The 23209-nt window shown below is 46.1% G+C and overlaps 1 protein-coding gene across 2 annotated transcripts in view; it reads left to right on the top strand.

The window, feature by feature from the left end:
• Positions 1 to 23209, top strand: part of IARS1 (isoleucyl-tRNA synthetase 1) — a 1809950-nt gene that overhangs the window by 1569190 nt on the left and 217551 nt on the right. For both annotated transcript variants that reach the window (XM_044077404.1, XM_044077403.1), the window contains one exon: positions 22813 to 22908. In XM_044077404.1, the coding sequence (XP_043933339.1) occupies positions 22813 to 22908 (96 nt within the window). The remainder of the gene's footprint in view (positions 1 to 22812; positions 22909 to 23209) is intronic.

Here is a 23209-nt window from a genome sequence, read left to right as displayed (position 1 = left end):
TGAAGACCTTATCACCCTAAATAGTTGAAGCCAGCCTTCCCCTGCTAAAAGACAAATATTTGAGTTTTCTAATGATTCTACAGACCAGGAGTCCAATGACTGTGACCCTTCTGATTATCAGGACATGCTCTTATCAGCCTATGAGGATTCAGATGCAGAGGAAATCCATTCCCTCTGCCTCCCCTCCAGAGGTTTTTCTTTTGGTGAAACTTGCATACTTTGAGAGCATTTCCGCTGGGAATGCCAAGACTATCCTCAGTCCAAAAAGAGACTCAGATAATTTTTAAAGTTGCCTCAGCACAGGCCTCTAGCTATACCCCCTGTCCTGGATGTTGTAGATGATGTTTTTCTGGAATCCAGTCTTACTCCAGATACATTAACCCTGGCCCCTAGGAAACCTGACAGGTACTACAGTGTACCTGATTCCCATAAATTTCTCTTCAAGAATCCTACTGCTGATCAAGAGACCATTTCCCAGGGACCTAAAGGTATTAGTCTACTACAACCAAAAATCCTATCCCTTCGGATAGGGATTCCAGAGCTTTAGACAGATGGGGTAAGAAGGTATATACCTCTGCAACTCTTGCCATCAGGGCATTGAATTGCCAGTTTCACATGTTGAAGTGCCAGCAACATATTATGGAAGTAATTTAACAATAATGGTGTTACTTCCAGATTGTGCTGAAAATAAAGATTTACAAGAGCTAATGCATTCTACAAACCAAGTCAGTAAGCATACTTTGCAGTGTGGCTTTGATGCCCTAGAAGCTTCTTGCAGGGCTGCAGTCACTGGGTCTGTACTGAGAAGGCATACTTGGCTGAAGGAACAAACTTTGCCAGATCATTTCAAATCCAAATTACTAGATGCTCCTTTAAATAAAGACTGTCTGTTTGGCACCAAAGCAGAAGAAGTTCTTAAAAAGACGGAAGAAAAAGCTTAAATCTATGCAAACTGTCAAATAATTCTTACAAATGCAGCCAACTAGATTCAGTAGGCATTGGCCTTCAAAAAACTGGTCCTTTCCAGCCTCTTCCAGGCCTTCCCAGACCAAACCCAGGGGAAACAGGCCACCCAGACTACAGTCTCAGTGTATGCAAAGATCTAAACAGTGGAGTGCCCCCACATCAGAAACAGGGAGTGGTAACCAGCCCCTTATGGAAAAAGTTCACAATGACTCATCAGTTATCCGTCCCAGCCCTGCCCATTTACTTGTGCCCCTAGGAGGAAAACTTGCCTTTCATGCAAAAAACTGGATTCCATTACTCAGGGCCGATGGGTCCTAAACATTGTATCCCAGAGGTACAAATTCTACTTCCATTCAATGCCAACCCCAAGCGGGTTTCCAGACCTTCATCGGATCATAGGAAGTTACTTGTCTAATGGCCCAGGGGCCCTTACAAGCCTAGCCGAATTATGTGCCCTTTCTCCCAAGGTCAACACCTGTTTCCCCTGTTGAGCAGGGACAAAGTTGGGATCCTAGGGGTGAATTTTCTGTTCTCCATCCAGTCATCCATGTTTCGCTTAAAGCTGGCAAGGGGAGGAGCTCTGCTTAACTTAACCAGCAGAATATAGCCATTATCTGTACAACTTAGTCCAAAATTCAAGTCCTCTATAGCAAATCATGACAGTCATTTGTAACCCCACTATCACCAACCACAAAACGTAAAATTTATTAAAAACAGTAATAATTTAATAAAAAGGCTGCAATAACCTGTTGTCCAACCTTCTCTTATGACTGTGACTTCCACAACTAAGCCGAATTCTGCAGAAAGCAACACGCACATTATTTCATAAAATAGCATACTACCCCAAACAATTAAGCCAAGTCTTGTCTCTCCATATGATGCACCTAGTGGGCAGAGGCTCAAAAGCAAGTTCTTTCCCTGCTCAATATCAGAGCTAGTCAACCTGTTCCACTAGAACAAAGGGGTCAGGGTTTCTACTCCAGACTTTTCCTGGTGCCTAGAAAAGAGGGCTCTTGGCACCCAATCCTTGATGTATCAATTCTCAACACCTTTTCTGGTGGTCCCAACATTCAAGATGCTTACCCTGCAACAACTTCTCTCTGTGCTAGCCAAGGATGCTTGGTTAGTCACTCTAGACTTAAAAGAAGCTTAACTGCACATCCCCATAAGGGAATCATGCAGAAAATATATACGTTTCAGGGCAGGCTGCATGCACTATCAGTTCTCTGCACTTCCCTTTGTGAATACTCTGGGCGCAGTAGATAAGCCAAAGTGCCTGGCTGCAGCCATTGTATACTGCAGGCAGAGAAATATCCAAATTTTCCCGTACTTGGACGACCGCCTGATTCAGGTGGACAGTGAGGAATTGCTACTACAGCACCTGGTATTTGTAAAAAGCCTTCTCACTTCATTGGGGGTACACCATCAATGAAAAGAAATCACAACTGGTGCCCACTCAAAACATTATATTCCTGGGAGCAAGCTCGGACACAGCTTCTCAGATGGCATTTCTCATTTCAGAAAAACAGCTCTGTCTGACAAACTGCTTCAAACAAATGGCCACCAGAACCCAGCTATCTGCAAGGAAAATACTGCAAGCCCTAGGGTTCATGGCCTCGCGTATTCTGCTAATTCCATATGCAAGACTGCATATAAGGAAACTTCAATGGTACTTTGGGCAGAAGCATGCAACCAGAACAAGGGACTGTTTTTACTCAACCCCTTGCTGACCAAACCCTGACAGCAGGTGCATCAGACTATGCATGAGGGGCTCACATGGCAAGCAAATGCATTCATGGCCACTGGAGTCCAGGACAGATTCTCCTGCACATAAATCAAAAAGAGATGCTAGCTGTACAGAATGCTCTGACAGCCTTCAAATACCTAATCCTTCCAGGACAACTGCTTATATAAACAGACACCGCAGTTATGTGGTACATAAGCAGGAGGGAACCCATTCTTACCCACTATGCAGGTTAGCCATGGCCCTGTGGAACACAGCCTTGAGCAACCAAGTGCGTCTACAAGCTCAGTTCCTGCCAGGCAAACAAAATTCACTGGCAGACTTGAGCAGAAATCTCATAGACCCACACAAGTGGAAATTGGAGCCCAACACCTTCAACCTTCTGATCCAGAGGTGGGGGACACCGGAGGTGGACCTCTTTGCCTCCCCCGAGAACCACCAGTTGAGCAAATACTGCACCAGAAACCCTCACAACAGTGCCTAGAAGGTGGATGCCCTTCTCTCAAGAGTACTACTCAAGATAAAACAGGACAGACCAATTGCAATTCCTGTTGCCCCAGACTGACCACGCAAGCACTGGTACCCACTCTTGCGCAGCTTGACAACAGTGCCACCCTGGCACCATCACCAGACTCCTATCTTGCAGTCTCAGCAGGAGGAACAGATTTTGCATCCTAAATTGCAAACTCTAAACCTTGCAGCCTGTCTTATACCTTGAATACCACACCAGCAACCCTCAGCAAACAGGTGCTGGACATCATTATTGAAGCCAGAAGGCCTTGTACTAGGAAATCCTATGCTGAAAAGTGGAAAAAAGATTGTTCTTGGAATCAGTCTCAAGGGAAGGACACAGCAGTGCCCTCTTTAACTCTAATCCTGGATTACCTAGCAGGGCTATTAAGATTCATGCCTCTGCCATCGCAATTCACTATAATACTGAGCCCATCTCTATTTTCTCACCCTCTCATCAAACAGTTCCTGGGGGGGGGGGGCTAACAACTTAAGGCCCCCTAGGAGAGCACACCCACCTTTGCCTGGGACCTTAACTTTGTACTGGAAAAGCTCACGCTTCCCCCTTTTGAACCTGCTGCCTCAGCAGAGTTAAAATTCCTCTCTTGGAAGACAGGCTTGCTTTTAGCCATAACTTCAGCAAGAAGAGTTACAGGCGCTAATGGCTGTGGAACCCTTCATTATTTTCCATGCTGACAGGGTTTCTCTCAGGACTAACCCGTCCTTTATGTCTAAGGTGGTGTTCAGTGTGGCTTTAAACCAATCCATCCATTTGCCAACCTTCTTCCCTAATACTCAGAATAAAGGAGAAAGGATCCTGCACACAATCAGCTCAGGTTCTACCTTGACAGGGCTAAACCTTTCAGAAAATGTGACCAGCTGCTAGTCATCTTTGCTACAGGGCAGAGGGCAAGGCCATTTCAAAACAAACCATTTCCAAATTTATAGCACACTGCATCCATTTCTGCTACAGCCACCATGGAAAACCTACCCCACAGGGGACCAGACCACATTCCACTAGGGCTACTTCCACCTCTACAGCTTCTCTCAGGGGAGTGCCTACCAGGGACATTCTGGAAGCTGCAACCTGGAGTTCTGCACACACATTCACCAAGCATTACCACCTACCTATCTTTTCAAAATCCTGGGCTGGATTTGCTACAGTAGTTATACAAAGCCTGCTAGCCAGCCCTAACACTCCTTGACTGCCTACACCCTTCATCAGCTTTGGGAATCAACCCAAGTGTGATGACTGCAACAGTGAAACACGGAGAACATAGTACAGTTGTGTACACTTGTTTTATCTATCCTTTCTACCTCTTATCTCTATGGCCATTTTTAATGGCAGTGATATTTACTTTTTTACTGGTGGTGTTCCCCACCATATACTAGCTTTCTATTTGGGGGGCTCCTGACATCTGGGGCAAGAAAAACTGATGTAATGGCATTGGCTGCCTATTTTATACCCCTGATGACCTGACGTCATGGAAGAAGCGACAGCATCCGACGCAGAAATCCTAAGACTCTGGTATTCGAGCTGACTGAGGGCTACCTGCAGGCAGATAACCCAAGTGTGCTGACTGCAACAGTGAATACACTCGAGCATCTACATTTACGGTAAGTGTACACAACTGTACTTTTCTTTGAACTCCAACAGGTCCTTCCAGGGACCCCACCCCCAGCCATTGCTGTCAACATAGTCAATAACAAAAAATTTAAAACTGTGACACTTATTGATAATATGTCTAAAAAGAACATTCCACTCTTCCTTCCTATCAACATTGTACATGTGCTAATAAATTCTAGTTCTAAGGTGATGGTTCTCACTTTTAATTTGGACTTTTTGGACATTGTGATTGTAAAAAACAAACATTTTTTCTACCGGTTAGTGAACAGTTTCAGGTCCTGAGTCCCTCTCATAACATTGTTTACAAGAAGGATATATCATTTGAATCTCTTATAGAAACAACAATGTCCACTACTTTCAGCATTGTATAATGAAATGTGGGCACTGTAGTCAGTGTGGTTTTATTAAGGAGGGAGTTAATAGCAGACTATAGTGATGTTTTCCTGAAACAGAGATTTTGCTGTTCGAATTGTGGGGTCTGTGTGGCACAATGCCAGGTCTGCCCCACTTTCTATGTCAGGAAAACTGTGAAGCCTCTTAGAACTAGAATTTATCAGCACATGTATGATGTTGGGAGGAGGAATGAGTAGAATGCTCTTTTTTAGATATATTAAGTTGAACAAGTCCCATAGTTTTACATTTTTTTATCGACTGAGGTAGCAACTAAAACTTAAATAGTGAGCATGGTCTTAATGACATGGTATCTATTAGCAACATTTTACCGCTTAAAGCTTTCTTGTACATGTGATTCTTATTGTACCTTTATTTTATTTCTACTGTGCTGTGACATTATTGATCACTGGTTTCAGCATTGGCAGAGTTTTTTTTAGTGTATGTGCTTATTCAGTTTCAGTCAATGGTTTTGGTTTATTTCTGTGATCTTTGGATTGCAACTATTCATTTTGTGTACTAGTTTCTTTGGTTTTGTGCATTTTTCTTGGTTTCAGTTAATGTTGGTCTAAAGGTAACCCATGTGTTCATCATCACTCTACCTTTAAATTTTAATGGTTTATCCTTAATTAGTTTAATTTGTTCAATTAAAAGTAGGAGGGGCTTCAATAGTATATAAGGTGCCTATGGACTTGCTCTGTTTTTTTTTATTCTGATGAAGTCTCTTTGTGGGACGAAAGCACTTAATGTGGATTATATAAGTGAATCTATCAAAAAGAGTATTTTCATGGTCCATTTCCTGTGGTTCGGGTTTGGATTATTCAGATGAATTTTGCAGCTTGTTTTTAACTCCGTAAAACTGACTAGGAAGGGAGAACTGGGAATGGCCTGTAAGCTTTTCCATTATCAACCCCAGAGGAATGTGTCTGAGAGAACTGCACAGGTTGAACTTCCTGTGAATTCTGGCAGGAAAGTCCAGTATGCTGGAGGGGGTATTTTAAGTACCTGTTGACTGAGATTCTCTCAGAGATCATGAGTTATGGTAGGTCTGCTTAATAAACTGTTTTACTCTAAGATAATTTTTGCATCCAGTAAAGTGGTGTTTCACAAGAAGGTGTCTGTTTTCAGTATATCATGATGTTAACTCAACATCATTCTTGCTTTCCTGACCTTTCACTAAGCAAACTCATATTCCTCCGGTAACATTTCTGTCTGGCAGGGAAGATCAGTCTGCAGTCCAAGATATAGTGAATTCCTCTGGCCACTAGCCATTTTGGCTTTGGGGTTCAAAGCAGTCCTTATGTGGAAAGACCCTCCTCTTCCTTATTGTCCCAGTGCCAATGGAGGAGCATGTTAGTCCTCCCCAGGTCTTTCTCACTACTTGTTTGTAGAACAGGACTTTGGTATTTGTCATTTAAAGTTTCCAGCGAAGATTCTGTGTCATTCATAGTTTTTGGCTTTTTTGTTGCCCCCACTCTTCTGAACACCATTTCTACATATTCTTTCAGTTTCATATTTGTTTGTTTAGCCAAACAAAAAAAAGAAAAGGTGCTGCAGAATGTGCATGCTAACTGAATGTGATTCCTGGGCTCCAGCCTTCATCCAAATGCTTCCTTTTTATTTTGTAAGACATTTATAATGTCCAACAGACTTTGGCCTGTAGACATCAGCAAGGCCCTGATTGTGTTGAAGGTAACATAAAGGAGTAGGAGAGAAATTGTAGGAGCCGCAAGAGATGTGTGGACAAACTGTGTTCTGTGTATGACATAGCTGATATACATGGCCATACCACAGCATTTGGTGTCATTCTGTACCACCGTGCTTGTTCAAGTCCATCTGAATTTCACTAATGAGATTCAGAGCAAAGTACTGAATTCCCCCCTCCTCAGGGCCTCAAATCATTGTTAATGATTATCTTTTTTCAGAGTTCAGTGAGATGGACAGGAACTGGCCTTCATCTATCAGCTGCACAAATCACTGAAACACCAGGTGCAGTCAGTGAACAGATATTTTGTAATTGGTAAAAAGAAGCATATGCCACGCAAAACAAAAGCAGTTCAAGCCTAACCCTCCAGCAGGGTAAGAATTGGCTTTTCACACAATCTGTAAAACAAGACTTCTCCCTAAGTCTTCCAGCAGTAGATTTAATTGCTTTTATAGTCACATTTTGCTAATTTGGCAGAAAGCTTGGGTCTTCCAGTCCCTAGAGGAGGGGCACACAATGGAGTTGATTGTTTCTGTATAACCCCCCCCCCCCCCCCCGCACAATTTTGTCCATTCTATACATATGTTCCTGCTTCGTGAGGTCCACTCCTTTTCCTGTAGGACAGCAATCAAACTGTCTTCCACAAAACTGATGGGATATTTCTATACTTATTTTTGCTTATTAAAAGGACAGAATTTTTTTCTTGTCCATACTGGATGTCTGACAGCCCAGTTGAGGGACTTGGGTCTACATCCTGTGTAGAAAGTTTATCTTCACATTGTAGTACACATGGCTCAACTTGTGTTTACATGCTTCAGCCTGGCAGGTCAGTGATATTAGTTAAGGACTTTACCCTCTAGATTGTCTTTCTCACTCTGTATTATTGCAGAGTTGTCTTTCTCACTCTGTATTATTGCAGAGTGCTTAAGTGTGGTGGTGGCTGCTGTGCACAGCTTAGGGGAGCCATATATTCCCTTATCTGGCTGGCTGGGCGTTTTCACCCCATTCTCAGAGCAGTTGTACAAGTCACAGAAATAAGATACCGCACCTCTTCTGACCTACTTGGAAGTGATGGAGAATCCTGAGAAGTCTCAGTTCATCCCATCTTAAAACATTCTGTTTCTAGGACTGATTCTGGACTTAACTGTGGAATGAATTTCTATCTCTCTGTAGAAGATCACGATAGGAACCTCACTGGGAAACCTTCACCGTCTTGCATAGCTCCTTCTCAGCTTGGTCCTTCCTCCAGGTTCTAAGGCTGATATTGTCTGCCTTGCCAACAGTTTAGTTTGCCAGACTCAGTATTAGGGATTATTGTTGGTCCCTGATGTTTCTCTGTGATCAGCATTTGATCACCTCAAAAATCTGAGATTTCCCTGTCCTCCAAGACACTAGCAGGATGTGGCTGGGGCTGTTAATTTTTTTTACATGATCTGCTCTTTCTCTGATTTGTTGTTGGAAATGCTTACATTAGCTGTACCCTGCTTAAAGTGTAGGGAGAGCAGGGAACATTTCTGCTTATGGCTGACAGAGGTATGTGGTCTTTTAGAAAAAAAACATCCACATCAATTTTCTGAAAATGAGGATAGTTTTGTCTTCAGTCCCTTTGGGTCATCTTTTCTACCAGCCCTCCCTTGTTCAAGGTGGACAAACTTCCTGTGTCATCCTACATCATCAAGCAGGGTGGTATTGGCTCTCCTGAATGCCAGAAACCTTTGGAATTTGGCCATCAACTGGTAGATGTCACTTGTCACCCAGCACATTCAGCTGGTACTCATTGTCCAAGCAGACACCCTCTGCAGGGCAGGTCTTACAGAGTGGGAGATTGGAATTGCAGTACTGTTATCATATTATACTGGTAGTATATGTTTTTCCCCCAACTCCAGCCTAGGTTTCACCCCATTTTTTTCCTGCTGTGTGTTATCTGCTTAAGCAGCACATGGATTGTATAATGCACCCTGTCTTGGAAGTACTAAGACTGCATGGCTGGCTGCTAGGAAGCCACACACTGGTTAAGTTTATGCATTAAAGTGGCCCTTTTTGGGCTTCAGATAAAGGAGTGAATTCCTTCTTCTGTAGGTCTCTCTACATCCTGGAGTACTTGTTGTCTTTGTCCAGTCCTGGAATAAAGTAACCTACTGTTACAGTTCATGTTTCTGCTGTTTCACCATGACATGTACTGCAGTAGCCTGGTTGGATTTAGTAACAACCTTTCTGATAGGTATTCCCACCTCTGCCCGGGCATACTTCCTTCACGTTGGGATTTAAGTTTTGTCTTGGGATAGCTGTTATTGCTTCATTTTGAACAAGTGTTTTCCTATGAAATGTCTTTCTGACTTATCTCAGCCATAAGGACATTTGACTCAAATGCTGTCTGGACAGACCTTCTGTTGATATGCATAAGGATCAGGTCATCATGTCACAAGCTCACAGTAGTCTGAGAGTTGCCTTTGAGCCTGTAGGTCTGTCTGCCTTTGTATTTCCTGGAAAGGCTCTATTGAGCAGGAAAGATGTTCAAAGAGCAGTTGGGTACTATCTGTTTAGGGTAGGTATAATTTAGGAAGCAACAAGGGTAAGCAGGGCAAGTGAATCTCAAAGCAGACCATATTTGCTTGGTCTGGGAATTCTTTTCACCATTGCTGATGCTTTAACAGGTCTGTTTATGGGCACCTGGGGAGATGCTGCATTTGCCTCATACTTCAAATGACTTTTAGTGCAGCATGGTATTGCTATGACAGCCTGAGCGAGGGGCGGGACTATGTGCTTCCAAAGTATTACAATGTGGACATATTGTCTGAGGTGTGGTCAGGATTCAAGAGAACATTCCTAAATGGGCTTTGTACCTCGAGTTCTAAGACCTGTATTGCTACTCTACAAGAATATCTCTTTACATTCATTACATCTTGGATTGTTGACTCATCATAATCAACCCCCTTTTTCACAATTTCTACATGGGGTTGGGGTGTTGTCAACTGTTGTCATGTCTGTCTAGTCAGTGACACTCTTCTACCTTCGAAACTCATGTTTGACTGTTGCAGGTTTTCTCACACAATCCATCCACTTTTTTTCTGGATGCCCTCGTATCCTTTTACCTTCTTCCTTTCTGTCCCAAGTCTTCTTTACCAGATTTTCTTCTGCTTCTGTGTCTAAACCACTGTAATCTACTGTCTTTGACCTTTTTTTTTTTACAATTGGAGCTACTTAGTCTATTGCTCTTATCTCCTCATTTCTCCATCTGTCCCACCATGTGCATCCTACCACACATCACAGGCACTCCATCACCACTAGCTTCCTCAACTGCTCTGCTTTTACTGCCCAGATTTCTGTACCATATGGTAGTACTGGTCACACCACTATTTTGTATACTGTACTTTTCAGCTTCGTTGGTATTCTTCTGTTATAACACTACACCCAACACTGTGTGCCAGTTGGCTGCTGCTGACTCTAGCTTTGACCTCCTCACTCAGATTTCCTTTTTCCTCACCCACCCCTCCCAGATACTTGAAGCTGTTAACTTGTTCTCTCTATTTTTCCTTCAATCTCATTTCTCACCTTCTTTCAATTTCCCCATTTGCTGCCATTACAGATGTCTTATCTGTACTCCGATGTTCTTCGTGTTTCAATGTTGCAGTCAGCACACTTGGGTTATCTGCCTGCAGGTAGCCCTCAGTCGGCCCGAATACCAGAGTCTTGGGATTTCTGCGTCGGATGCTGTCGCTTCATCCATGACGTCAAGTCATCAGGGGTATAAAACATGCAGCCGACGCCATTACATCAGCTTTTCTTGCCATGTAGGAGCCTGAAGTAGAAGCAGTTCGCAAGTGCCAGTCGGCAGATACCTGAAATTTTCGTTTTTCGAGTTTCAAACCTGAAGTCTTCTAAAGCTAAGTTGGGGATCCTTTTTTCTTGCTCTAACCGATGTCAGAAAAAGTTAACAATTGTCTTGCCTGTGGAAAGCAAATACCTCACAGAGATTTTCATTCTTATTGCGTCACTTGTTTAGGCCCAGACCACTACGTCCCTCGCTGTCAGTTTTGTGCCTTGTTCAACGCCTGAACTATTCATCATCTGGCTATTTTTGTGTCTCAATTCTTTTGCCCTTGTTCTCCGTATTCTGAAATGGCTTTGGTAAGCCATCCGTCTACCAATCTTTTGAAAAAATGCAAAGATAAAGACAGAGACAGACCGCATAGGTCCAAAACTGCTGTTGATGCTTCCATTAAGCTAGTCGCTAGTCTGCCGGTACTCAGTGAGGCGCTTTTGCAGCCCCTGTTTTCCCACTTCTATAGATTTGCAGGCCTCTACTGAGACCCATTCGGAGTCTAGTATGCCACGAGATGCTTCTTTGCCTATGGAACCTGCGGATGTCTACCTTGGATGGGTCCGGAGCCGCTGTGCAGGCACCAGCTTCTGAGGGTGTATTCAGACCTTTTGATGTTCGTATCAAACCGTCTACTTCGTTATTAACTAAATCTGCCAAATTTCTCAAGCCCAGAGTTCGCACTACCCCTAGGAAACAGACTACCAAAGCACATTCTCAAGCTCCCATGCCACAGAAACAAATGCTTAGAATGGCTGAAGACCTTATTACTTTAATTAGGGGAAGCCAGCCTTCCCCCTCTAAAAGACAAATAATTGATTTTTCTTCTGATTTTTCAGACTTTGAGTCTGATGACTCTTACCCCTGTGATTACCAGGATATACCCTTATCTACCTATGAGGACTCATATGCAGAGGATTCAATCCCCTCAGCCTCCCCCCAGAGGACCTTTCTTTTGGTGAAACCTTGCATACCCTAAGAGAGCATTTCCGCTGGGAATGCTAGGACTACCCTCAGTCCAAAAAGAGACTCTGAGAATTTTTACACTTGCCTCAGCATAGGCCTCTAGATATTCCCCTGTCCTGGATGTTGTAGATGATGTCTTCATGGAATCCAGCCTTACCTCTGATACTTTACCACCTGCTCCAAGAAAGCCTGACAGATAATACAGAGTACCTGACTCTCACAAATTTCTCTTTAAAAATCCCACTGCAGGTCCAGAGACCATTTCCCGGGGACCTAAAGGTATTAAAGCTTCTACAGCCAAAAACCCTACCCCTTCGGAAAGGGATTCTAGGGCTCTAGACAGATAGGGTAAGAAGGTTTGTACCTCTGCAGCTCTTGCCATCAGGGCTTTAAATTGCCAGTTTCACATACTGAAGTACCAGCAGCATATTATTGATCTAATTAAAAAATGATGTTGATTCCTGATTGTGCAGAAAATAAGGACTTGCAAGACTTAATGCATTCTGCAAACCAAGTTGGTAAACATACTTTGCAGTATGGTTTTGATGCCTTAGAAGCATCTTGCAGGGCTGCTGTCACTGGGTCTGTTCTGAGAAGGCATGCTTGGCTGAAGGAACAAATCTTGCCAGACCACGTCAAGGCAAAATTATTTGATGTTTCATTAAACCAAGAATGTTTGTTTGGCCCTAAAGCAAAAGAAGTTCTTAAAAAGATTGAGGATAAAGCTAAATCCATGCAAACAGTTAAAGATTTCTTACAGGTACAGCCACATAGATTCAGTAGGCATTGGCCTTCAAAAAACGTGGTCCTTTCCAGTCCCTTCCAGACCTTCTCAGCCTAAACCCAGGGGCAACAGACCACAAAGACTACAGTCTCAGGGTATGCACAGATATAAACAATGGAGTGCTCCCTCCTCAAAAACTGGGAGTGGTAAGCCACCCCTTATGGAAAAAAATCACAATGACTTGTCCTTAATCCTTCCCAGACATGCTCAAGTACTTGCACCCCTAGGAGGAAAACTCGCCTTGCATGCAAAAAAAAAATGGGAGTATATTACCCAGGACCGACGGGTCTTAAACATTGTATCCCAGGGATACAGATTCTATTTCCACTCTCTGCTCACCCCATGCAAATTGCCAGACCTTCCTCCAAACCAGTGGACAGAGGCCCAGAAGCAAGTACTCTCTCTTCTCACTATCACGGCTATTCAACCTGTGCCAACAGAGCAAAGGGTACAGGGTATCTACTCCAGCCTGTTCCTGGTGCCCAAGAAAGAGAACTCTTGGTGCCCTATTCTGAATCTGTCACCCCTAAATACCTTCCTGGTGGTACCAAAATTCAAAATGCTTACTCTCCAGCAACTCCTTCCTATGCTAGTCAAGAACTCCAGGCTAGTCACCCTAGACTTGAGAAGCTTATCTGCACATCCCCATAAGGGAGTCTTGCAGGAAATATCAACGTTTCAGGGCAGGCTCTATGCACTATCAGTTCTCTGCACTTCCCTTTGGCTTATCTTCTGCGCCCAAACTATTCACAAAGTGCCTGGCTCCAGCCATTGTGTACTGCAGGCAGAAAAATATTCAAATTTACGCATACTTGGATGATTGCCTGATTCGGGTGGACAGTCAGGAATTGCTACTTCAGCACCTAACGTTTGTAAAGAGACTTCTAACTTCTCTGAGGTATACCATCAACGAAAAGAAATCACATCTGGTACCCAGCCAAAAGATTGTATTCCTGGGAGCAAGCTTGAACACAGCTTCCCAGATGGCATTCCTCACTCCAGAAAAGCAGGTTTATTTGACAACTTATTTCAAACTACTGGCCACCCAAACCCAGCTATCTGCAAGAAAAATACTGCAAGCCCTAGGGTTCATGGCCTCATGTATTCTACTGATTCCATATGCAAGACTGCATATGAGGAAACTTCAATGGTACTTAAAAAGTCTCTGGTGTCAACATTCCCTGGACCTGGAAACAGTGATTCCTATCATTCCTTGCCTAAGGACAGAGTTTCTTTGGTGGGCAGAGGCTTGCAACCACAACAAGGGACTCCCTTTCTCACAACCCCCCGCCATCCAAACTCTGACAACAGACTCATCATACTATGCATGGGGGGCTCACATGACAGGCAAATGCATTCAAGGCAAATGGAGCCCAGGACAAATTCACCTGCATATCAATCAAAAAGAAATGTTAGCTGTACAGAATGCACTGACAGCCTTCAAATACCTTATCCTGCCAGGACAACTCCTGATAAAGACAGACAACACCACAGTTATGTGGCACATAAACAAGCAGGGGAGAACTCACTCCTACCTGCTCTGCAGGTTAGCCATGGCACTGTGGAACACAGCCTTAAGCAACCAAGTGCACCTGCAAGTTCAATTCCTGCCAGGGAAACAAAATTCACTGGCAGACGACTTGAGCACAAATCTAATGGTCCCACACAAGTGGAAACTGGAACCAAACTCATTCAAACTTCTAATACACAGGTGGGGGACACCAGAGGTGGACCTCTTTGCGTCCCCCCAAAACCATCAACTAAACAATGTTTGCACCAGAATTCCTCACAGCTAAGCTTAGAAAGTGGATGCCCTATCCTTCACATTGGAAAACCTCTCAATTTATGCCTTTCCCCCTCTGCTCCTCCTTCCAAGAGTACTCCTCAAGATCAAGCAGGACAGGCCAAGGACAATCCTTATTGCACCAGACTGGCCACGCCAGCACTGGTATCCATTCCTACACAGTCTGACAGCAGTGCCACCCTGGCACCTACATCAGACCCCCTCTCTGCTGTCCCAGCAGGAGGGACAGATTTTGCATCCTCAGCTGCAAACCCTGAACCTGGCAGCCTGGCTTATTCCCCAAATACATCACCAGCAACCCTCAGCAAACAGGTGCTGGATGTTATCCTTGAGGCCAGGAGGCCCAGTACTAGGAAATCCTATTCAGAAAAGTGGAATAGATACTGTTCTTGGAGCCAGTCTCAAGGGAAACACACAGCCATGCCCTCATTGCCTCAAATCCTAGATTACCTAGCAGAGCTGCTCCACAAAGGCATATCCATCTCATCAGTTAAGATTCATGCCTCTGCCATCTCAGCTCATTACAATACTGAGACACCCCTCTTCTCTCACCCTTTGATCAAACAGTTCCTGAGAGGTGCTAACAATTTAAGACCCCCAAGGAGAGCTCCCACTCCTGCCTGGGACCTTCTCTTTGTACTAGAGAAGCTCATGCTTCCCTCTTTTTAGCCTGCTGCTACAGCATAGTTAAAATTCCTCTCTTGGAAAACAGCCTTACTGCTAGCCATCACTTCAGCAAGAAGAGTGTTTGAGTTACAGACCCTTATGGCTGTGGAACCCTTCATTATCTTCCATGCGGACATGGTTTCCCTCAGGACTAACCCATCTTTTATGCCCAAGATGGTATCCATTGTGGCTTTAAACCAATCCATCCATTTGCCAACCTTTTTTCCTAATCCTCAGAATAAAGGGGAAATGATCCTGCACAGACCACTCAGGTTCTACCTTGACAGGACTAAACCTTTCAGAAAATCTGACCAGCTGCTAGTCAGCTTTGCTACAGGGGCAGAGGGCAAGGCCATTTCGAAGCAAACCATTTCTAAATGGGTAGCACACTGCATCCATTTATGCTACAAACACCATGGATAACCTACCCCACAGGGGATCAGGCCTCATTCCACTAGGGCTACCTCAACCTCAACAGCTTTTCTCAGGGGGAGTCCCTACCAGGGACACCCTGGCAGCTGCAACCTGTAGTTCTGTACACACCTTCACAAAGCATTACCACTTACCTATCTTTTCTAAATCCAGAGCTGGATTAGCCACAGCTGTCTTACAAGGCCTGCTAGCCAGCCCTACTACTACTTGACTGCCTTCACCCTTCCTCAACTTTGGGAATCAACCCAAGTGTGATGACTGCAACAGTGCAACACGAAGAACATGCGTTAAGTGTACACTTACATAAATGTAGATGTTCGAGTGGATTCACTGTTGCAGTCCTGGTTACCCTCTCTCCAGCCCCCTGTCTTTCTATACTTTCTACCTAACCTCTTTTTTGCCCATATCTTATAGAAATGGTATTTACTTTTTACTGGAGGTGTTCCACACCATTCCTATTTTGGAGGCTCCTACATCTGGGGTAAGAAAAACTGATGTAACGGCGTCTGCTGCATGTTTTATACCCCTGATGACATCATGGATGAGGCGACAGCATCCGACGCAGAAATCCCAAGACTCTGGTATTCAGGCCGACTGAGGGCTACCTCTGCAGGCAGATAACCCAAGTGTGATGACTGCAACAGTGAATACACTCGAACATCTACATTTATGGTAAGTGTACACAACTGTACATCTGAAGTAGGAGATTCATTTGTCTGCAACCTGTGGGTTATGGATCCGACATCGGATCCGAACCGGCATGGTTTACCAGCTATGGATCCAAGCTCTCAGCTCCTCCCCTCACCCATAATGCCCTGCTCTCCCTACATGACCTCAGATCTTGTTTGCCGCGCTGGTGACCAGATTTGTGTTTCCAGGCTCTTCAGCTAAGTGCTCTTTTTCAAGTATTTAGAAGTTTAAAAATTGTATTTTTGTGTGAAAGTTGTGTGAAAGTTTAGGTTTCCCTATTACTGTATTATACTTTTAGTGTTTTAAATTTAATTTTTACCTTCCCTCCCCTCGCTGGTAGCGTAGTGTGTGTTTGGGCCTGTTGTGTGCTTTAGTTACTTTACTTTTACCAACTTAGTTTAAGTAACTTTTTTTTTGGTACTTGGGATGTCTGAACAACCCAAAGCTGTGTTCTCTAAGTGCTCCGAGTGTGGCCATAAGCTTTCCCCGGCTGATGGCCACACTCGGTGCGTTAGATGCTGAGGTTGAACACCTCACTTCTGGATGTTCCATTTGTGCAGGGTTCAACCCCAGGGCATTGAAGGAGCGGAGGTCCAAGCTTGTCTTGGCGGGTCTTTTGCCACCGGACTCGGCTCCGGACTCCGCTCCTTCGGGGGTAACCATTTCTACAGTTGTCTCCTCTCCGGCTCCCCCTCCTCCTCCTGGGACTCAACCTCCCTGTAGTGGTTCGGAGGAGAGGGAAGCAAGAAAGAAGGACCGGAGGGAGAAGCACCATAAGCGGCAGGCCGAGGCCTCTGTTTCGGCCCCGCCAGCCAAGCGGGCTTCTCCTCCGGCCTCCTTGTCTGCCGGTTCTCCCCCTCCTCGGCTCCGGTCACCTGTGTGTTTCTCACCGGGACCCGAGGAGGAGGAGACCCGATCTCCGACGAGGCTATCCAGGAGGCACTTTAGGCCTACCTCGGTAGCCTCGTCAAGATCGACGTATAGCCTGTCAGACGCTGATCTGGACCGGATGATGAAAAGGTTCATCCAGGCCCAGATGCAGATGGGAGTGCTCTTGCCTCCCCCCCCCTCTGGGGGGGAGCTCGACCCCTTTCTTTAAGCCAATTGCTCCTTCTCCGACCCACTACCCGGGCTCGGAGCCGTTGGAGCCGAGCAGCCGGGCGGGGTGGGTCGGCGCCGATAGTACTTGGTACTTCGGATCCGACCCTGCCCTCGAGTGTTTCAGATCCGAGCTTCAGATCTGGGGGGATCAGTGCTCCTTCGGCGCCGTCTGTGTCGGAGCGCACTGTCCCTTCGGATCCGAGCGCTTTGGCGCCGATCCACTCCTCGGATCTGAGGAGGAGCCGATTGTCGGATCCTTTGGTCGAGGTCGGCTCCCCTTCGGCTTTTGATGTAGTGGAGAGGGCCCTGTTGAGGGTCTCCGGACCCCCGGCACTTGCTTCGGCTCCGTCCCGCGCTCCATCTGCACTGGGTCAGGCTTCCACCATCCGGCCCTTGGGACAGCCCGCTCCTTTGCCCCAAGCTGTTCCCCTGGAACAGGTCCCTGTTTGTGAGGAGTCCTCTGACAGACCCCGGAGGATGTTCCCCGCAAACATACATGCAAAAGGAGGCACATTGACTCCCCCGAGTCTCTCACAGAAGACACAGATTTGGAGGAAGGGGAAGGCTCCCCAAGGTCACCCCCCGAGGATGTCTCATTTGGAGACATCATGGAAATGCTCCGCATAAGGGGGGGGTGGTCTGCCCCCAAGCCTTCCTCGGACGAGTCCGTGTTCTTGGAGGCATTTGAAGCGGGCCTGTCTACCTCTTGGGTGTCCCCTCCTGCCGACCCCCTGGTGGACCTCATTACCACCAGGGCGTGGAAGGAACCGGACACCATGGAGCCAATCCCAAAAAGGCCCGACCGTATTCTCAGTCCCCCGGCTGACCGTGCCCATTGGAGCAAGGGGCCTCCGGTAGATGCCTTGTTGACGGCGGCGGCCACCAAGAGGGAACTTGCTCAGGAGAGTCCCTCAGTCCATCCCCCGAGCAAGGAGTCTCGGATGATGGACTGCTTGGGGAAGCGGATGTTTAGTTCAGCGACCTTCTCTGTGAGGGCGCTGACCTATCTGGCACACGTGATTAGGATGCAGCGCGATCTTATAAAAGAATACGCTGCATCCCCCCCAGAGTCCATGTCGGAGGAGGACAAAGTGCTGCACTCCACCCGCATGGCCACTCTCAGGTCCGTCACTAATACCTCTATGCGGCTACTGTCCCATGCTACGGAAGGTGCCGCTAGAGCCGCAAGGGCAGGCCTAGTTACTAGACGTCAGGCCTGGCTCCATCATTGCGATTTCTCAGAGCCCTTCAAGGCATCATTTGCGAACGCCCCCTTCGATGGTTCTGCCCTCTTTGGCAAAACTGTTCGCGACACTTTGACCCAGAGCGAGAAGGATGGGAAGACGCTGTCTGCCGTCGGAATCCGCTTCTCTGCACCCCAGAGGCCCTATTCTAGGAACCAAAAGGGTCAGAAGAAGATGTGGTTCCGGATGTCGCAGCAATCCCAGCCTGTTCCGGACAACCAGCCCTTCCGTGGCAGAGGAGGACAGGGAGGACGCCGCCCTAGGGGCAGAGGGGCTCCTAGGAACTTCGGGTCCAGAGAACCCTTCTCTGAATGGCCCGCGCAGCAGCCCTGAGGGGTTGCCCGGCTGCTCCACTCTGGAGGCAGTCGGGGGACGTTTTTCGGAGCACCTAGCGGCATGGGAGTCCATAACATCAGACCGCTGGGTTCTCCGGATTATATCCAGAGGATACCGTATCCCCTTTCTTCACTTACCAAAATTGAAGTCCCTCCCCGACGTTCCACCCGGTCAGTGGGAGGCCGCTTTGGCAGAAATTGGCCATCTGCTAAAGAAAAGAGCCATCCAGCCCGTCCCCCCAGACCAGATCAGATCAGGGTTCTACTCCAGGTTCTTTTTAGTGCCAAAAAAGACGGGGGATCTAAGACCAATTTTAGACCTTTCACTCTTGAACCTGGCAGTTCCCAAGGAGAAGTTCCGAATGGTCACGTTGCAGTCTATTCTCCCCCTTCTGGGAGAAAATCACTGGATGTGCTCCATAGACCTCAAGGATGCGTACTACCACATACTAATGGACAGGCGCTCCAGGAGGTTTCTCCGCTTCCGGCTGGGAGCCAGTCACTACCAATTCCGGGTCCTTCCCTTTGGTCTCACCACAGCCCCCAGGGTGTTCACCAAAGTATTAGCAGTGGTAGCGGCCCACCTGAGGCTTCAGGGGGTGCAGGTCTTTCCTTACCTGGACGACTGGCTTCTCACCGCCCCAACAAGGCATCTACTTCTCTTGGCGCGAGACTCCTTTCTCCATCTTGCTCCACGCCTGGGCATCACGATAAACACAAAAAAATCCAACCTAGCACCTACTCAGCTCATAGATTTTATAGGTGCCAGGTTAGACACGAGGAGACTGAGAGCCTTCCTCACAGCGGACAGAGTGCAAAGCCTACAGCTCCAGGTGCGGGCCATTCTCCACTCAAATTCAGTTCCGGCGGAGTTGGTCCTGAGGGCCCTAGGGTCCATGACGGCAGCGATTGCGCTTCTTCCTCTCGCCAGGTTCAATATGCGTATCCTTCAATGGACTCTCTTGGTTCAGTGGTCGTATCTTGCTCTTCCTATGCATCATCCCATTGCGATCAGCAAAGCATGCAGGCGGTCCCTCCTGTGGTGGCTACACTCTCCAGATCTCCACGGAGGCCGCCCCTTTTGTGCCTCTTCCCCTCTCGTCACGGTGACCACGGACGCCTCCCGCCTCGGGTGGGGGGGCATTTTGCAGGCCGGATGGTCCAAGGCACGTGGGACGATTCAGAGACCTTGCTGCATATCAATGTCCTAGAGATGAGAGCAGTGCTCTTAGCGTTGCTAGCACTTCAGGCCTTTCTTCCCTTGGGAACAATTGCGATTCAATCGGACAACATGTCTGTTGTCTGGTATATCAACAAACAGTGAGGAACCAGGTCTTAACCCCCTTTGTCGAGAAGCCATGAGAGTGTGGGAATGGGCAATCTCCACCAACCGCTTTCTCATAGCAACGCATATTCTGGGTCGGTCCAACATCCTGGCGGACAAACTCAGTCGCACCATTCTCACCCCCTACGAGTGGTCTCTCAATACTCAGGTAGCGGAACACATCTTCGCACAGTGGGGAACTCCTTGTTGCGATCTTTTTGCGTCTCCCTCAAACACCAAATGAGACAGTTTTTTCGCCCTGATACCTCCTCCCGGAGGTTCTCCAAGAGACGCTCTGGTGCATGCTTGGCCACCCGGTCTTCTTTATGCTTATCCCCCTTTGCCTCTGATGCTCCAAGTTCTTCAGAAAGCCTCTCGGTTGGGGTGCAGAATGATCCTCATTGCTCCCTTTTGGCCTCGACAGATCTGGTTCCCCTTCCTAAGGTCTCACTCAGTGAATCCTCCTTGGATTCTAGATCCATTCCGGATCTGATTTCTCATCCATACCATCTATCTCCTCCGAACCTGGACAACCTCAAGCTGACCGCTTGGCTGCTCCAGTTCCGCTCCTGATCAGGACTCCCGGTATTTCGTCCCCTGTTAAGGCCATCCTGGTGGCAGCTCACAAGCCATCCACTAGGAAAGTCTACCGTAGCAAGTGGAAGCGGTTCTCTTTGTGGGCGGAACGGCAAGGCCTAAACCCCTTCACAGTTCCTCTCCCTTTGGTGCTTGACTTCTTAACCACTCTTTTTAATGATGGTGCCAGCAGTTCCACGGTCAAAGTACAGCTTGCAGCAATTTCTCATTATCACATTGGTCATGACTCCAGTCCACTGATGTCTGCCAAGTTGTGTAAGATTTTCCTTAAAGGTACCTTTCTTCTCAGGCCCCCTATAAAGCAAGCGGTTCCTCCTTGGGACCTTTCCTTAGTTCTTCAGGCCTTGACCGCTCCCCTTCAACCTCGCGGCTACTGTAGATCTGAAATTCTTATCCTTCAAGACTGCCTTCTTAGTAGCCATTACTTGACCAAGAGAGTCTCAGAGCTTCAAGCATTATCAGCTAAACCTCCGTACTTGGTCTTTCATCCGGACCGTGTTTTCCTCAGGACCAACCCGTCCTTTCTTCCTAAGGTAGCTTCTGAATCAAACATTAATCAATCCATTAACCTCCCTGTTTTCTTCCCCAAATGTCAAAACAAGGGTGAGTACAAGCTTCACTCCTTAGACGTTCACAGGCAACTTAGATTTTATCTAAACAGGACTGCTGGTCATAGGCAATCCGACCAGTTGTTCATTTCCTTTGCTAAATTTAATTTGGGCAAGCCAATTTCCAAAGTCTCATTATCTCGCTGGATTTCACAATGTATCTTACTAGCTTATCAAGCTTCGGGAAGGCCCGCACCGGAGGGTGTACATGCCCATTCAACCCGGTCAGTCTCTACCTCGGCCGCCTTTAAGGCTAGGATTCCTCTAGATGATATTTGTGCAGCAGCCACGTGGGCTTCATCTCATACTTTTATTTCCCACTACAAGTTGGAGCTTGCATCTAGAGGTAGAGCATCCTTTGGCTCCGCGGTGCTCCGGAATATCCTTCCATGATGGCCGCCCAAGATTCAGGTAGCTGGGGACTCTGTCCCACAGGTTGCAGACAAATGAATCTCCTACTTTAGATTTAGAAGTTATGTACTCACCATAACGTTCCATCTGAGTAGGTGTATTCATTTGTCTGCAACCATCCCGCCCTCCTATCCCCCTGGCCTTTCAGTTTCCTGCATATGTTGTGTTACCCTTTTCAGGGTGTTTATACTGTTGGCAAACTCGATCTGAGGTCATGTAGGGAGAGCAGGGCATTATGGGTGAGGGGAGGAGCTGAGAGCTTGGATCCATAGCTGGTAAACCATGCCAGTTCGGATCCGATGTCGGATCCATAACCCACAGGTTGCAGACAAATGAATACACCTACTCAGATGGAACGTTATGGTGAGTACATAACTTCTAATTTTCATCCCATGTGCCTTCAGCAAAGGCTAGGGGAAAAGAATGCAAAACTGAAGTTCTTGCTCAGAGAATTGCTGACTGCAGCTATCTAAAATGGATAGTTTCATTCCTTATCATAACTTCAGAAGATCCCCCATTCTTTGCCTCTGCAGTCTGTTTCCTTGTTTCCTGTGCCTCTAGGTGGGACACTCTCCTTCATTTCCTGACAGATTCCATTCTTGGGGCTTGGGGAAAAACTGGGGAAGGGTGTGTCCTTTTGTTAACATGCTGTTAAGATAAGAAGCATCATTCCAGGTGACAATCTGCCTTGAAATCCAAGGCCAGAGTGACAGGGCTTGGCAGCCATAAGAATTCACTAGCTGTTTTACTGCTGATTGAATTCTGTTCTAAAGTTTGGAATTATGATAACAAATGTAACAACTTTTTGTAAATACATTCAGGGAGCCATGGACAAAGCAAGCGTACTTTTATTTAGAAAATGGTTAGAGTGGAGTGTGTTAATTATTTTGATTTGTTTTAAATGTTTTCTCATAATTTGCTTTTATGTTTTACCCATTTTACAAAGACAGTAGAAGATTCATATTTGAGAAAAGGGGGCAAATAGTCTTATTCATGACATTTGTCATGTTACTTAAGATCATTACAGTAAAGGAATGAAAATTTCTGAAAGTTTTTTTATTAACTTTTTGCTTGGTTAATTCTCTTAGGTTTTGGTTCTTTTGGATGTCACACCAGATCAGTCCATGGTGGATGAAGGTGTTGCTCGAGAAGTCATTAATCGCATTCAGAAGCTTCGAAAAAAGGTTAATATTCATGTTTATGGTATACATAATATTTCATAAGATGGGTGTCTCTTTTTTCATTGTCATTGATCACAAAGTACCAAGTGTGATACATAATGAAACATAAAACATTTGTTGAATGTATTTTGCTAGATTTGTTTAAAAGAACTGTAATTTGCACTGTTTAATATACTGTCATGAGATTTCATTAAGTATTTTTCATTCTAATGCTGAAGGCCATCCTTGATGGTTCCTGAGTTGTGTATTTCCTCTCCACCAGTCAATGTTCTACTAGCAGTCATAAGTTTGGAGATGTCTTTAC

The sequence above is a fragment of the Protopterus annectens genome, chromosome 7.part0 (genome assembly GCF_019279795.1).
Source record: "Protopterus annectens isolate FY-2018-M chromosome 7.part0, PAN1.0, whole genome shotgun sequence".
Lineage (NCBI taxonomy): Eukaryota > Metazoa > Chordata > Ceratodontiformes > Protopteridae > Protopterus > Protopterus annectens.
This window is presented reverse-complemented; position numbering and strand designations above follow the sequence as displayed.